Genomic DNA, 15,114 nt, shown 5'->3' on the forward strand with positions numbered 1-15,114 from the left:
TATTTCTGCCGTCCTTCTCCACCTTGTTAAAATATAGAATTCAAAGTCTTGGGCCTATTACTTGCTTCAATGTCTGGCTATTTGACGTGAATACATATCCACACGGCGCAGCGAAGTAAATGCAGCCCTTGCCCCTCTCTATGACTCATACGCTAAATTCCTACAAAGCATATCTGGCTCAGTGGCGACGAAAGTCAACCTCCCACCAATGAATTCTCTCCTCAGCCAAAGATCCACTCATGGACTGTTGAAACAACTTGCGGCCCAATAACCTGGCGCCTCAGGCTACTGTCTATTTTTTTGGGAGCGCTTCGACCACGGTCGCTCACGCGGTTAATTATCGACAAGTAGTAACTTCCATCTCCTTCATAGCTGACCAGTCCTGGGTATGGCTGGCATACGTCAATATGAGATAGAAAATACAACGAGCTGGTAGATGTGTGGATCCCAGGCCATTGGGAAAATTAGTCCCGCGAAATCGAGCTAGAAAGGGTGTTCAATCCAGAGCAGATCAATGGTATAAGACTGGAGGCCAAGTCGGAATTTAGGGACTGGGTATGTAGACTGACTGGGAGAAGGAACAAACGCTTAGAAGTAGTAGACCGTGAGCGTGGGGCATAGATCTGGCAATAAAGGTCACTAAGTAGAGATCGGTCCGACTCAAAAGGTTGAGCTGGCTCGAGATCCATGGATTTGTTTTCTCCAGCCCTCGCACCGCCAACTGGTGGCCGTCTCGGCTTACAATTTAATGCAGCCATTAATACCATAGATTTGTGTTACGGATCCTGGTCTACTGCGCCACCAAAGTAATATATTGACCGGGTCGACGAGCAATCGAGATGCTCGCCGGAACATCATGAAACAGGGCATTCACAGCCACGCGTGGAACGCCCCCAAGGTACTAAAAAACATGAGAACCTCGGGGGTAGCCGTGTTACGACGTAGGATCGTTCATAATAGCATGATGAAGATTGAGGCCATGTTTCGCTCTTTCGGGATTGCTTCACCCAAGAAATACTATACATATGATGATTAAGTTGTCAGTCTCTTCTCAAACAGAGGGGAAGATAGATGAAATAATGAAATCTTACCTTCCCAGTCCCATTCTTGCATAACACTGACCCAATGTAATTTCCCTCTAACGGTCTTTTCAAATTCGATGTTTTCCAGGGGAGAAACCGCAGAGCTCCGCCGTGGGTTCCCAGTTCCTCTGGAGGATATCACCCGGTCTTCAGCTGCTGGTCTTCCGTATGACTCCTTAGCAAACATGAAGGCATTACTTATATTCCCGGGTGCCACGTTTCCGTAGGGTAATCCATCTCTTTCAACCGGTTCCCGATCATTAAGGGAATTGGAACGACCCGCCCATCGGAACTGTCGCCGCTGCTTTTCGGCCTCGAACTGGTCTCGACGCATCCAAACTTCATGGACCACGTCTATGCAGCGATCACTTGAACCCAGCATGAGACGAGTCTGGATAGATTTCCATCGACTTAGCACCCATTGCCTGTCTTCCTCCTGATCAGTTTCACACCCGGCGGCCAAGAGAGGAAACATTTGAATTATTGTTGTACGGGAGCTCGGTGGAACGGTGGCCAGCAACAGTAACACTCGCTTGGCGAGCTCTGACGCCGGCTCAAAAGGCATCTCCGGGACAGCTTGATGAAGATACAGAATAGTTGCCCAGCGATATGCATGTGCAATCTGTATACTGTGTTGCACTTCCGAAGTTGGGTCTTCAGGTGGTTCGAACCAGTCATGGGGTTCCCATTGCTCAACACGCCTTTTCAGCTCAATAGCCTCCGAGACAAGGGATATCGAGTTGGAATTAGTCTTCCGCACTCGTTGGATTAACTGGGCAACTCGATCTATGAGCGGAAAGAGTGTGGTGGCGCAGCCCATAAGAGGGTCAATCTCATGCACCGCCTTTTTGGGAAGCTGGAGGATGGACAGATCAATCTTTTGATCCCCGGATTCCTCCAGGGATGTTAAGCGTGCAATGACATCCATATACAGCCAAGTGTTGTAAAGGAATCGAATCCTGTCCAAATCGGCTGCGCACAAACCAGCTTGCAATCCAGGCCCCGCCACTTGTGATACTAACGCTTTGGCTCCTCGTAGGTGTTGGATACATGAACGAGTGTCCCGGTCCCAAGTGTCAGCAAATGCAAGGGCTAGGCTTGTGGCCAAAGCGGCATCCGCTCTCATATTTTGGATGTCCTGCACCATACAAGCGATGCTCCGGTGCATGTGCTCCATCCCGTAAACCTTCAAGGAAGGATTTTTCTTACTGCAATGAAACGCAGACAGAGAAAATATTGCGTGGTATAAGGCTGGTGTGTCCTTAGCCAGTGGCCATATCAATGTTCGCCACGGGTTCTCATGGGCCCCATCTTTCACAGATAATATTCCGCAGGTGTATCTGTCGAAGTGCATAATCAACCTTTCAGGACTGCCAGCAGATATGGTAGGCTCTTTGAATAGACCAAGGCTGATGTCTGTATTTCCTGACCGTGGAGACACACTGGTTCCCAAAAACTGGAACAGGCTTGGGCTCACACTTGGGTCGGGCTGTCGAACGGTCGCTTCTATATCTTCAGTATCGCCTTCTAGCAGGGCAGCGAAGCTAAAATCGTCGGACTTGTGGACAGTCTCTTTCCCCAGGATCGCGAGGGTGATTTCCCCAGGGCTTGTATCAAACTCAGCGGTGGGAAGTGAGATATCCGATGGCCATGGAGACTCATCTGGCGGCGCAATCTCTTCTAAAGGTGGCACAAAGACGTCCTCGTCAATATGCCCCAAGTCTGTGTTGTCCAGCAGGCTGTCTGCGCAGAACGAGAGATTCTTCTGCGCAACGCGACGCTTGTTCGACTGACTTGGGGGATCGCTTAACTGAGGGACAAGGGATTGGGCGAAATCACTGGTATCCGATGGGACAGACTGCGAAACAGCCGTTTGATCCTTTACTTGTGCTTCTGGGTGCTTTGTGGGAGAAGAAGTTGAAATACTTAGGTTTGCTTTTCTGATAGGAGGAGACGAGGTGGCTATAGGACCACCTCATTAGTTACTTCGTGATTCTCATCAGACTAAGCGATGCGCACCTTTTTTGAGTTTCGCCGTCGGTACCCTCCCCGCAACGTTAGTTTCCTCGAAGGGGCGCCACTTGAAGTCCTTTTTGTATCCTCCACATTCCACATTTCGATTCTTACACTGTAAGCAGGTTGGCTTTGACTCGTCGCATTTTAACCGCTTCACCTTACAAGTGATGCAACCTGAATGGTGAAAGAGTGGAGAACGTCAGCGCATTGCGTGTTTATAGACCTCTGTTTATTTTTCTTCTCTTTTCTTTTCTCTCTCCCCACCTTCCCTCTTTATTATAATTTTCCCCCCTCGTCCGATCCATCTCTTCTTGAATGATTCAAAGAACTAGCGCTACCGTACCGTGACGGCTTTTTGATTGCTTAGGCCTTCCAGAAATGGAAGGATTTGTTTCAGTCTGTCCTGATACCGATTTCTTAGTGGTGGAAGATCTGAGAGGCCTAGAAAGTTCACTAGTAGGGGAAATGGCCGGCTGAGGGTCTAAGATGGCGGGTGGTGAGGGAATTTTAATGTCTTCCATGCCCACGCAAAGGAGAAGCGATGACATGAGACCTGTCGGGATGGAAGATCGGTATAGAAGGTCAAGGAGGATGCCAAGGCAAAGAAAGTCTGAATTGTACAAAACAAAAGAGGCGAGAACAATGAGAGGAGAGCTTCTTCCCAGGGAGTTCACGGGAGATTGTGGCCTTCAACCCAGGATCCAGATGAGAGGTGAACAGATAAGGGTTAGCCGCCTCAGACGGGAATAAGTGGGATAGATAGGGAAGGGGCTCGAGTACTCTAAGTAATAGATAATGAAAAGGCCGAACGGTGAGGAGAAGGGTAGGAGGATTGCGGAGACAACTGGAGCAAGGCGGAAGACGCGAAATCGATGTCGATCCAGTAGGCTAGAGCTCAGACAAGACCTGAAGTCCCCATCAGCATGGGGCACAGGCACACACTTGTGTTGGAGAAAAAGATAATGATTTCTTTTTGTCTATTCTCTTCTTTCCGTTTCTTTTTCTTCTCTTCTCTTTCCCTTCCCTCCACGTATTATATCTCTTGTTCAAGAGACGGAGGAAGGCTACCAAGGGAAGGTCGGCAAACACGGGGACACCCCTCGTAATCCAGTCCACCGGATGGCCCATCTGTCGGCTAACCATGTGAGCCAAGATGCAGGAATTAAACGTTCATTGAAATTTATATCAAGAACAGAAAGGGCCAGTTGTTAATAAAATTATCATGGTTCAGTGATAGGGTGAACTAACGTCACTCAGCGAGGTTAACAATTTTTAAATGACGATTTAGACGCGGGTGGTTGGTGAGGGGAAAAGATGCCCCCTCTTTGGGAAGTTGATAGGTCCCTTTCCGACCAGCAGCGTTAATTGGGGAGGGTCGATTGAAAATCTGGATTGGAGTGGGAACTACTAGTGAGAAGTATTGGAGTTTCAGCCATGTTCTGTGGCTTAGTGCGGCCCTAATTCTCGCGATGCTGTCATCTCGCGTTTTACCTACTACGAAAAGTTCATAAGGCTCTATAACCACGACGGTAACAAAACACCGAACGAGCTTTGTCAATACATAGGCCCTGGAGACATATCGTGATGCTACTTTTAAAGTTCAAGGTAGAGCAATACGGTAGCGACGAATTTTAGATTAGCAGTAGTTGAGGTATTCGATCTTAACCCATTCCAGGAAATAAGACGGTAATAGACGAAAATCTCATACAAAACGTCCAAGCTAGTATACAACCGTACTTCTCCCCCGGTATGTATTCTACCTAGTCACAGGAATACCTAAGTGCCACTTGTAATATACTTATACATACAACCTACCCTGAACTACAGTCTCCCCCAATATTGGACTCATGTTGGCTCGGTAAGGAAATGGAAAGAACAAAAGGTAATCAGAAATGATTGAAGCGTGGCCAGCTACCATCCCGGCCTGATCTCCAGGGGTGAGGGAGGGTCAATTTATAGCATGCATTTACTATATTAGATCTTACATTTCGACAGTGACACTACTCCACTTTTAAGTCTAATTCTGGTCCCGTCCGTAATGTTGCGCGAGACATTGGCTTCCTCCATACGTGGAACTAGCAATGGTTGTGAAAGCCACCAAATGTGTGTTATTAGGTGCTTCCAAGCTTGTTTGCCTTCCACAATGTCAAGAGCAACATGTGGACTGGCGTAGAGCCTTCGTAGACTAGGGACCGAAACACACTGTAAGTTTTCTAGCCCTCGTGTTTACGTGCCCCATCTATCCTTGCCCGGTTTCTCAATATTATTTTCCTTGAACGGGCGTTATCAGGGAGCAGCTAATATTCTGCTCCAATATCAAGAGCACGTTCTTAATAACGCGCTATGACCGAGAGGCAATCGACATTCTAGACCTGATTATTGAAAACCCCGCCCAAAAAAAATTCACTCGAGCTAGCTCTTACCTCTTGCTAATTGCATCCGGTATCTGGTGAAGCTAACTTGGCTTGATGATCGTCATAATTGTCATGGGAGGCTGGGTTTGACTGGCACATGGCGACCGTCCTGTTAGTCTACGGAAGCCAAGGGCGATATTTCTGTAAGGTACAGATTTCAACCGTGATGTTCTAACGGGTGGACTCACAGTACGAGATGCTGGCTGTGATAGATTGCCTTAGTTGCCATGCTGGCTGGGACATGGTCTACATTGTTTCCCAGAAAGAAAGCGCAAGTCCACACCCGACTTGATAACACAGTTGCAGAAATGAAAGTCGTGAGGCACGTCACTACTAGTCAATGCTGAACGACCAGCTCCTAGATGACCTCTCCCCTACCGTCATTTGAAATGCCGTCTTTTTAACATCCATACGATCCATTCCAGTTGCAATCCGCAGAATTCTCTCCATGTAGATCTTAATCAAGAGGTCCGAACTAAGTTGCTGAGAAATTCGGATCAGCTCCTCGTCAATATGGCAAAGAAACGGCTGGTGCAAGTGTCGGAACAGACACAACCGCTCGCCAAGATCTGGCTGGTCTCTCTACACTCCTAATTTTTCGGATGATCCGCAGATATGAACATCTATTCTCGGCATGCCGAGAAGCCCCCCACTCTAGGCGTCCCAAGGGACCAATAACCTCATTTGTCGTATCTAGTGAGCCACCAGAAACCGAGTAACTTCTGAGCATTCCAACGTGGACGCACGGAGTTAATTGATAGATTGGTTTTTGACTAATGTTGTATCCGCGATTAAAATTAGCTCTCGTATTCAGGGCTGAAGCTTATCAATGTGGCGTTATGGTTGTCCACACTACGTCAATGTGGCGTCAGAATCTGGTGGCTGGTCCATCGAATTTCTGAGGATTCTCCGCTCAGCGAGTAATTCCCAATCCAAGTGCTAACAATTAGTTCATCCGAACGCATAACTCCCGGTTAAGAAGTTTTATGCCCTGTGTTATATTCCCAGGATCATCCTGCTACGGGGATTCCAGATTTTATGCGAGAGCCGCCGGCAGAGAGTGCAACTTTCAACCCCAAGTGCATCTCCGGATTCAATCGTGATTGGCTAGAGCAGTCACCAGACACTAATCTGCTGGAAGCGGTTTTCGTGGAGAGTTGCTTGTTCCCTGTTCTGCCAAGATGAAGCCAGTGGGGCGCTAGTACTAAACATTAATCCCATGAATAGTCGTAGGCTGCTGGTCCACTCTGCGAATACTGTGATGCTGTGGGCCGGCTGCTGCTTCACGCTGATAGTTATTACCAAGCACGCCGGGTTGGACGCCGCACAGCCCATCGGCATACGCGGATTAGTGATGACCCTGATACGATAACAGCCCCAAACACGATTTCGCCTTGACTTTCGAAAATTGGACATTTCCTGCCAAGAATGGATATTCCATGGATACTGCTGGATGATATAATCTCTGGCCGCGTGGTGATGGCGTGGTGATGGCCTCGTGCAAGCAGTGATAGACAATTCCACTAAGGACCAGAAGACAGGCCCACCGCATCACGTTGACCATATAGAATTGATTTATTGAATAACCAGCGTAGACAGAGAGGAGGCGGGAGGTGGGCCAACGAAATTAAGGCGGAAAAGAAACCTTCTCAGTGGCACTTTTTGTTGGTCTGGGTAGTCCAGTAATTAAACCGCGTATTTTTCCATCTGCATTAGGATTATAAGTAAATGTTTCTCTCTAAGTTAGGCAAGGTGACTATGAATTTTACTTGCCTTGCTGTGGTCGATTCAAGTATCTGGTGCAATCTCTTAAGTTTGCTCTCTGGTGTGCATCTCCCTCACTGATATTTTGCCTTCCTTTCGTTGCTTGCTTTTCTTTTCTCCCCCTTTCTTTCTTATTATGATCCTGTCTATTTGATACAGTCATAATGCGCGCCGTGTTATTGATCGGCCTCATTGGCATTGCCAGTGCGGCCTGTCCTTACATGACGGGCGAATTGAATGCTCGCGATAATGACCATACCACTGGTGCCACGGAGGAATTTATGTCCCGTTACTACCTGGACGACAGTGGTGCCTTCTTGACCACTGATGTCGGTGGCCAGATTGAGGACCAAAACAGTCTTTCCGTGGGTGAGCGCGGTCCGACCCTGCTGGAGGACTTCATCTTCCGTCAGAAGATCCAGCGGTTCGATCATGAACGGGTATTTCCCTTCCAACGAATAATCCTGCTGAGACTGGGTCTGAGTTGGTCCTTAGAGGTTCCGGAACGTGCTGTACATGCCCGTGGTACTGGTGCCCACGGGGTCTTCACCTCCTACGGCGACTTCTCCAACATCACTGCTGTTTCCTTCTTATCGGTCAAGGATAAGGAAACCCTGGTGTTTGTACGTTTCTCCACCGTCGCTGGTAGGCGCGGTAGCTCGGATCTGGCGCGTGATGTTCACGGCTTTGCGATCCGTTTCTATACTGATGAGGGTAACTTCGGTATGTTTCTGGTCCCTGTTTCGATATGATAGCACCACGCTCACCTTCCAGATATTGTCGGCAACAACATCCCCGTTTTCTTCATCCATGATGCCATTCTCTTCCCCGATCTGATTCACGCTGTCAAGCCCCGAGGCGACAATGAAATCCCCCAGGCCGCCACTGCTCACGACTACCGCGTGGGACTTTTTCAGCCGTCAACCCAGCACGATGCACACGCTCTTCTGGGCCATGGCCGGCCATGGCATTCCGCGGTCATTCCGTCACATCGACGGGTACGGCGTCCATACGTTCCGCCTGGTGACGGACGATGGCTCCTCCAAGCTGGTCAAGTTCCACTGGAAGACGCTGATCGGCAAGGCCAGTATGGTTTGGGAGGCCCAGCAGGTGTCGGGCAAGAACGCCGACTACATGCGGGAAGATTTGTACGATTCGATCGAGGCTGGACGGTTCCCTGAGTGGGAGGTATGTCGTACTTTATCCTCCACCCCCTCCACTCGATACTGACGAACCAGCTCGGTGTCCAAATCATGGAAGAGGAGGATCAGCTGCGCTTTGGCTTTGATCTCTTCGACCCTACCACGATCGTCCCTGAGGAGCTGGTACCCGTTACTCCCCTTGGCAAGATGACGCTCAACCGCAACCCTCGCAACTACATTGCCGAGACCGAACAAGTGATGGTATGCGTTGGCTTTCCACTTTTTTCCTTGACTTCGTCTGCTAATTTGTATCCTACACTGACAGTTCCAACCCGGCCACGCCGTGCGCGAGATCGACTTCACCGAGGATCCTCTCCTTCAGGGCCGTCTTTTCTCGTACCTTGACACCCAGCTGAACAGGCACAACGGCCCTAACTTCGAGCAGCTGCCCATCAACCAGCCGCGCGTACCTATCCACAACAACAACCGCGACGAGGCCGGCCAGATGTACATCCAGTTAAACCCTTACGCCTACACTCCCAACACACTCAACAACGACTCTCCCAAGCAGGCCAACCAGACTGTGGGCAAGGGCTTCTTCACCGCGCCCCATCGCAACCCTAGCGGTGCTCCTATCCGCGCCGTTAGCCCGACATTCCAGGACGTCTGGTCGCAGCCACGCCTCTTCTACAACTCGCTCGTGCCGGCCGAGAAGCAGTTCCTGATCGACGCCATGCGCTTCGAGAATGCCAACGTCAAGAGCGAGATTGTCCGCAGTAACGTGATTATGCAGCTGAATCGTGTCGACAACGACCTGGCTCGCCGTGTCGCCCTCGCCGTGGGCATCGCCGAGCCTGGCCCCGACCCAACCTTCTACCATAACAACCAGAGCATCAACCTTGGTGCCTTCGGGCACAAGTTGCAGCGCCTGGACGGCCTCAAGGTCGCCGTGCTCGCCTCCATCGACGTGCCGGACTCGCTGTCCGTCGGGTCAGGTCTCACCTCCCAGCGAGCCGCCGAAAACGTCGACATTATCACCGTCGCTGAGCGCTTCGTGAAAGGCGTCAATCAAACCTACTCCACCTCGGACGCCATCCAGTTCGATGCCGTCGTCGTCGCTCCCGGTGTGGAGCGTCTGTTTGCCCCGAACTCGTTCACCAGCCTGCTAGCCATGTCCGCCGCGACGCTCTTCCCAGCCGGTCGTCCGCTGCAGATTCTCGTCGACAGTTTCCGCTTTGGCAAGCCCGTGGATGCGCTAGGCAGCGGCAGTTCGGCTCTCCGCAACCTGGACATCTCGCCATCGCGCGACGGCGTGTATATGGCTGAGTCGGTAACGAGCAATTTCGTTGACGGCATCAGGGACGGGGCTGAAAACGTTCAAGTTCCTGGACCGGTTTGCGCTGGATCGTTGAGCCCCTCTGAAACATCGTAAAGAGCAATGTGGTCCAAAGCTGTTCCCTCGTGTGTACTGTTCTTTATCCTTTGGTACCCTCACGCATAGGCATCGGTTGTAAGCAAATAAGCAGCAGTCTCCTAGGTAGTGACACTGTCAAAGTACATTCCACCACCATTATGGAGATGTTGTCAACCAATCAGCCAGTTTGTCCTTCCGGAACAGCCGACATTGGAGCCGACCTTGTCGGCATTTTTTGCATGTCCACCCACGAGATCGTTTCATAATCGAATACACCTGTAGCATTGTAGCCCCTGTGATGTCCGTAATGGTCTCTGGGTCGAGAGATCCACAGAGGCTATATTCTGGGCCCGAGCTCAGGAACATTTAAACGGTCGGATAAAACTACAAACAAATCTTATCCTAGCAGGCGAATTCGATCTCTATCATCCGATATGGAGCCACCGGCCAGTAGCCACCCGACTCTTCCAACATGCGGACCAGCACATCAGCTTCTGTCAGTCATATTGACTGCAATGGTGATTACCACGAAGCACCGACATGTCGGGTTCTACATGATCCAAGCCAATCTTCCAATATAGATCACAGTCACCGACGATCCTACCAGAATCATCAGGGGCTAACTCCACCACAGCTACGTATCTCACCACCGTAGCACGCTCTCGCATGGGGCCTGCAGTTCGGACGCAAGATGATGACAAAGTCAAACATAAGATAAGCACACATTGGACATTACTTGTAGTCCAAAAGGGACAAAAGCCGTTCTACCCACGCAGAAATGGAAGGGGTTTCTGCAAGTTAAAAACATCTCATATAAGCTTCTCGCGAGTACCGAACTTTCCTTCGACTGTCGAGCCATAGCCGACTCCGCCTCAGTCTGGGCTTGCAAGTTCCAGGTATTCGGGCTCGGGTTACCATGCAGAGTATGCCTCGGGCCAATGCGGTGGTTTTTTGTCAGACCAGACCGTCGACTGTCTGTTGCTAGCGAGAAAGACGTTCGACTTCTCGTACATCTTCCTTCCTTAGACTTAAGCACTCTGTCTTGGGGATGAGGACAGACTTGGTAAGCGTCGGGTTTGGATCATGCTCGCCACCGCTTTTTCCGTCGCTATTGTCACCTTGGTCATTGTCCTGGGACTCTTCAGTTCTGGGGGTCATTTGGGAAGGCTTGGTGGCTGGTGCATTAGCGTAGTACATCCTGACGCCCACTCTCCACCAGAGTGCACCAGTGTTATTTATCCTCTCAGTTCACGTTACAATGTCAATAAATTGTACCAAACTGTCAAGAAATTTATTGACCAAGAGCGTCGGAGCGTATTGTCAATTTCAAGCATGAAAAATATCTACAATGTCCCTTGCACGAGCTCTGATTTGTAACACAGATACTGTCTGTAGGATAGGGATAGGGACCAAACCGTCGTTATAGGTTCCAATGTTGACTAGTTGGTAGTGACTGCGCGGCACGTTCCAAGCGGAAGACTCGCTCATGCGGAGATCCAGAGTTATCCGCTGTCGCATGGGCAAGAGAGTAGATTCAACCGTCAAGTCCGGAAGGAAGATAACAAGGATTTGAGGCTACCCCTAGCATAAGGACGGAGACTAAAGGCCTGTCGAGTCATTGATCCGGGTCAGACAATGTGGAGTGGTTCGAGAGCGAATAAAGACAATAAGATGATCGTCCTGAGACCAAACTGGACTACAAGATATCTCGGCATCAGCTGGAGACCGTTGGACCCTGGAGTGGTAGACACGCAGTGTGTTGTCGTCATGGATGGAAGGGGGCAGTATAATGGTTGTTATGTTAAGTGTGGGGATTAGCCAGCGGGCGGTACCTCTCCGATTTCGTCACCCGTCCTAGCTAGATTACAAATGCAGCAGTCTCTCAGAGTCGGCAAGAGTCCCCTGGCTTGTGACTTACTCGTTTACACCGTGGCAGAGAGAGATCACGTCCTTAGATTCCGTCCCTGAACCACCACGTTCACCTATAATTTTCTACCAGGGCAATCGACGGATACGGTTCAGTGGGGGCTACTAGGTCTAGCGTGCAGCTGTAGTGACCACGACATCGGGCTCAACATTTCTCTCACACTTTTAGGGCCTTATTTCTCCTATTTGTGTTTCCTCACAGATATCGCCTGATCCTTTGAGCCGAGTTGGCGCCATCCGAGCTCCTGGAAAGTATATATTATCACGCTTCTGCCTTATCTTTTGTGACCATCTTGCCATCTTCCCTTCTCCAGTCTGCAACACTGCACTGCTAGGGACCGCTGCAAAGCTGTCGCTACTCCTTGTCGATTTCTCAGAGCTGAGTTGTCGCGTGTCAGTCGTATCGCTCATTGCAGACCATGCCAGAAGACACATGGATCAAAGTCGGCCATATATTGACCAAGGTTCTGGGCATCAAGCTGGCATATCGGGACCCTTTTGAGTTAAAACCAGGAGCATCTTACCCGGGGGGGATCCTTATTCAGCAGGGGCACTGCAGAGGCCTATTCCGAAACGGAACCTACCAGTATCGAGTGGGTAAAAGACCATGTCCCAACAGGCTCGCAGGTTATGCAGTATTTCATCGAAATATTGCCGTTCCTGAAATGGATTGATCGATACAATCTCCAGTGGTTGATTGGTGATATGGTTGCCGGTACGTATTCCACTCCCCGTTGCATCATGGAGGAGACGTGCCCATAAACCGAGCATCTAGGTATCGCCGCCGGTGCCGTTGTGGTGCCGCAGAGCATGGCATATACCAGCCTGGCCGAGCTGGCCCCGGAGTACGGGCTGTACTCGTCGTTCATGGGTGTCTTGATCTATTGGTTTTTCACGACCTCCAAGGACATCACTATCGGTGTAAGCATTCAGGTCACATGTACCTTCCTCTCGGTACTAACATACTGTCACTCAGCCCGTGGCCGTCATGTCAGCCCTGACTGGCACCGTTGTCCTGAATGTACAATCGGAACATCCCGAACTAAATAAGGTTGATGTGGCGAATTCATTGGCCATCACTGGCGGTGCCATTGTCGCTTTCATTGGTTTCATCCGCCGGGGGTTCATCGTCGATTTTATTTCCCTGACTTCCATCTCGGCCTTTATGACTGGCTCGGCCATCAATATCATTGCCGGGCAAACAAGGGCCTTGCTGGGCGAGAAGGAAAAATTCGATACGAAAGCAGCGCCATACATGGTCAACATCAATACACTCAGGCACTTGCCGTCAACCCGAATGAACGCCGCCATGGGGCTGACTGCGCTGTTTATGCTCTATGTGATCCGTGGCGCATGCAACTATGGAGCGAGGAAGAATCCGCGCAAAGCCAGGTTGTTTTTCTTCCTCTCGACCCTACGAACCGCGTTTGTCATTCTGTTTTACATCATGATTAGTGCTGCGGTAAATCTCCACCGTCGCGACAAGCCAGCCTTCAAATTACTGGGCAATGTTCCGCGAGGTGCGCATTCCATTCCTCACATTCGCTATCGTTTGGTTGGTTATCTAACACGCTTTGATAGGTTTCACGGCTGCTGGTGTTCCTAGCGTCAACACTAAGATCATTTCCACCTTCGCAACTGAACTGCCGTCGGTGGTCGTTGTGTTGCTGATTGAACATATTGCGATCTCCAAATCGTTCGGTCGGGTAAACAACTACGTGATCGAACCGTCCCAGGAACTCATTGCCATTGGTGTGACCAACTTATTGGGCCCGTTCCTGGGCGCCTACCCGGGTATCGGATCGTTCTCGCGGACAGCCATCAAATCTAAGGCGGGCGTCCGAACTCCCCTGGCTGGTGTGGTCACTGCCATCGTGGTGCTCCTCGCGATATATGTGCTCCCCGCGGTCTCCTTCTACATCACCAACTCTTCTCTTGCTGCCGTAATCATCCATGCGGTCGGCGACCTGATTATACCACCCAACACGGTGTACCGGTTCTGGCTCGCGTCGTCGCTGGAGGTCCTCATATTCTTCGCCGGTGTGCTGGTGACAGTCTTCTCCACGATCGAGAACGGTGTCTACGTTACTATTAGCGTGTCGGCTGCGCTGCTCCTCTGGCGTATCGTCAAGGCGCGTGGTGAATTTCTCGGCAAGGTTATGATCTGCTCCGTGATCGGTGATCATCTGTTCGACAACGATGGTAGGCATAGAGCACTTGACACCCCTACAACACAAGCAGCAAAGGCTTCGTTAGAGAAGGACCCGGACGAGTCCTTCCGTACCGTGTTCCTGCCTATCAGTCACCACGATGGCTCAAACCCGGCGGTTGATGTGGAACATCCGTATTCAGGTGTCTTCATCTATCGATTTTCTGAGGGCTATGTCTACCCTAATGCCAGCCATGAAACCGATAACTTGGTTTCGAGCATTTTTAAGGAGACCCGACGGACCAATCTCAAATCATGGGGGAGCCCGGGAGACCGACCCTGGAACAACCCTGGCCCGCGTCGTGGAAAGAAGGAGGAGAATCGGACCCATTTGCCATGCTTGCGCGCCATTATTTTGGACTTTTCGTCCGTAAACAATGTCGACATCACTTCTCTCCAGAATCTAGTCGACGTGCGGAACCAGCTGGATGCCTATGCCTCTCCCGTCCATGTGCAGTGGTACTTTGCGAATATCTCCAACCGATGGGCCAAATGGACACTGACCTCGACCGGATTTGGATACCTCACGCTTAAACAGACTAAACGTTTCCAGCCGTGGAAGCCCATATTCAGCGTGGCAGAGCTAGGTAGCAGCGGGGACTCGGCAGCGGCTGCAGAGCGTCAGCTCAAGACGAGCCAGCGGAAGGCCGACGATTTAGAGCAGGACCAGACTGGCCAGATCACTGAACGTGAGCGGCATGGTTTGGAGCAACGATGGGACCGCCCTACACCACTATCTACGCCCCAACCGAGCCGATACCGAGGCCCGATGGGTTGAGCTCGTGTCTGGCATTAACCGTCCGTATTTCCATGTCGACCTCACGAGTGCTTTGCGTGGTGATATTGCCAGTATTGAGGTTGGGCCCCAGGACGACAAGGAGAAATAAAAATCCGTCATATTTTGGACTGTTTGCAGGATTATTTTGAGTCGCCTGTTTTGGTTATCCATTGGTTCTCTTTTTCACTTTGTTGGCATATCCTTACGATCTGTCCGCACGAATTATATATTTTAGTTTCCTTTTGACTTTACACCTTCCCTCCTGGCCACACCGTCGATCTAGTCCATAGCTGTGCCATAATTCTATCTGCCCCACAGCAATAGCCTCGCAGACTATGTACCCGTCCCATATTAAAGAAAATGTCCCCA

At 50.4% G+C, this 15,114-nt stretch overlaps 4 protein-coding genes across 4 annotated transcripts; 3 read left to right on the forward strand and 1 right to left on the reverse strand.

Moving 5' to 3' along the window:
* Positions 1-885: 885 nt before the first annotated feature.
* On the reverse strand, positions 886-2,581 carry BDV37DRAFT_49827 (fungal specific transcription factor domain-containing protein). Its single transcript, XM_032090772.1, has 2 exons — positions 1,092-2,581; positions 886-1,017 (listed from the first exon to the last, which is right to left on the reverse strand). The coding sequence occupies exons 1-2, from the start codon at positions 2,434-2,436 to the stop codon at positions 1,004-1,006; spliced, it is 1,359 nt and encodes a 452-aa protein (XP_031935018.1). The 5' UTR covers positions 2,437-2,581; the 3' UTR covers positions 886-1,003.
* A 4,859-nt stretch (positions 2,582-7,440) lies between these two features.
* BDV37DRAFT_289192 (catalase-like domain-containing protein) lies at positions 7,441-9,850 on the forward strand (the record flags this gene model as incomplete). The annotated part of the gene is made up of 5 exons (XM_032088407.1): positions 7,441-7,999; positions 8,051-8,274; positions 8,360-8,464; positions 8,515-8,679; positions 8,744-9,850. The coding sequence occupies 5 exons, from the start codon at positions 7,441-7,443 to the stop codon at positions 9,848-9,850; spliced, it is 2,160 nt and encodes a 719-aa protein (XP_031935019.1).
* A 954-nt stretch (positions 9,851-10,804) lies between these two features.
* On the forward strand, positions 10,805-11,335 carry BDV37DRAFT_49860 (uncharacterized protein). Its single transcript, XM_032090773.1, has one exon. It carries the CDS (start codon positions 10,916-10,918, stop codon positions 11,207-11,209), a length of 294 nt encoding a protein of 97 aa, XP_031935020.1. The 5' UTR covers positions 10,805-10,915; the 3' UTR covers positions 11,210-11,335.
* Positions 11,336-12,177: 842 nt separating this feature from the next.
* On the forward strand, positions 12,178-14,854 carry BDV37DRAFT_276715 (SLC26/SulP family anion transporter; the record flags this gene model as incomplete). The annotated part of the gene is made up of 7 exons (XM_032085610.1): positions 12,178-12,260; positions 12,304-12,473; positions 12,534-12,679; positions 12,735-13,278; positions 13,340-13,960; positions 14,000-14,656; positions 14,721-14,854. 7 exons carry the CDS (start codon positions 12,178-12,180, stop codon positions 14,852-14,854), a joined length of 2,355 nt encoding a protein of 784 aa, XP_031935021.1.
* Between the last annotated feature and the right edge of the window lie 260 nt (positions 14,855-15,114).

Source organism: Aspergillus pseudonomiae (assembly GCF_009193645.1).
Source record: "Aspergillus pseudonomiae strain CBS 119388 unplaced genomic scaffold BDV37scaffold_145, whole genome shotgun sequence".
NCBI lineage: Eukaryota > Fungi > Ascomycota > Eurotiomycetes > Eurotiales > Aspergillaceae > Aspergillus > Aspergillus pseudonomiae.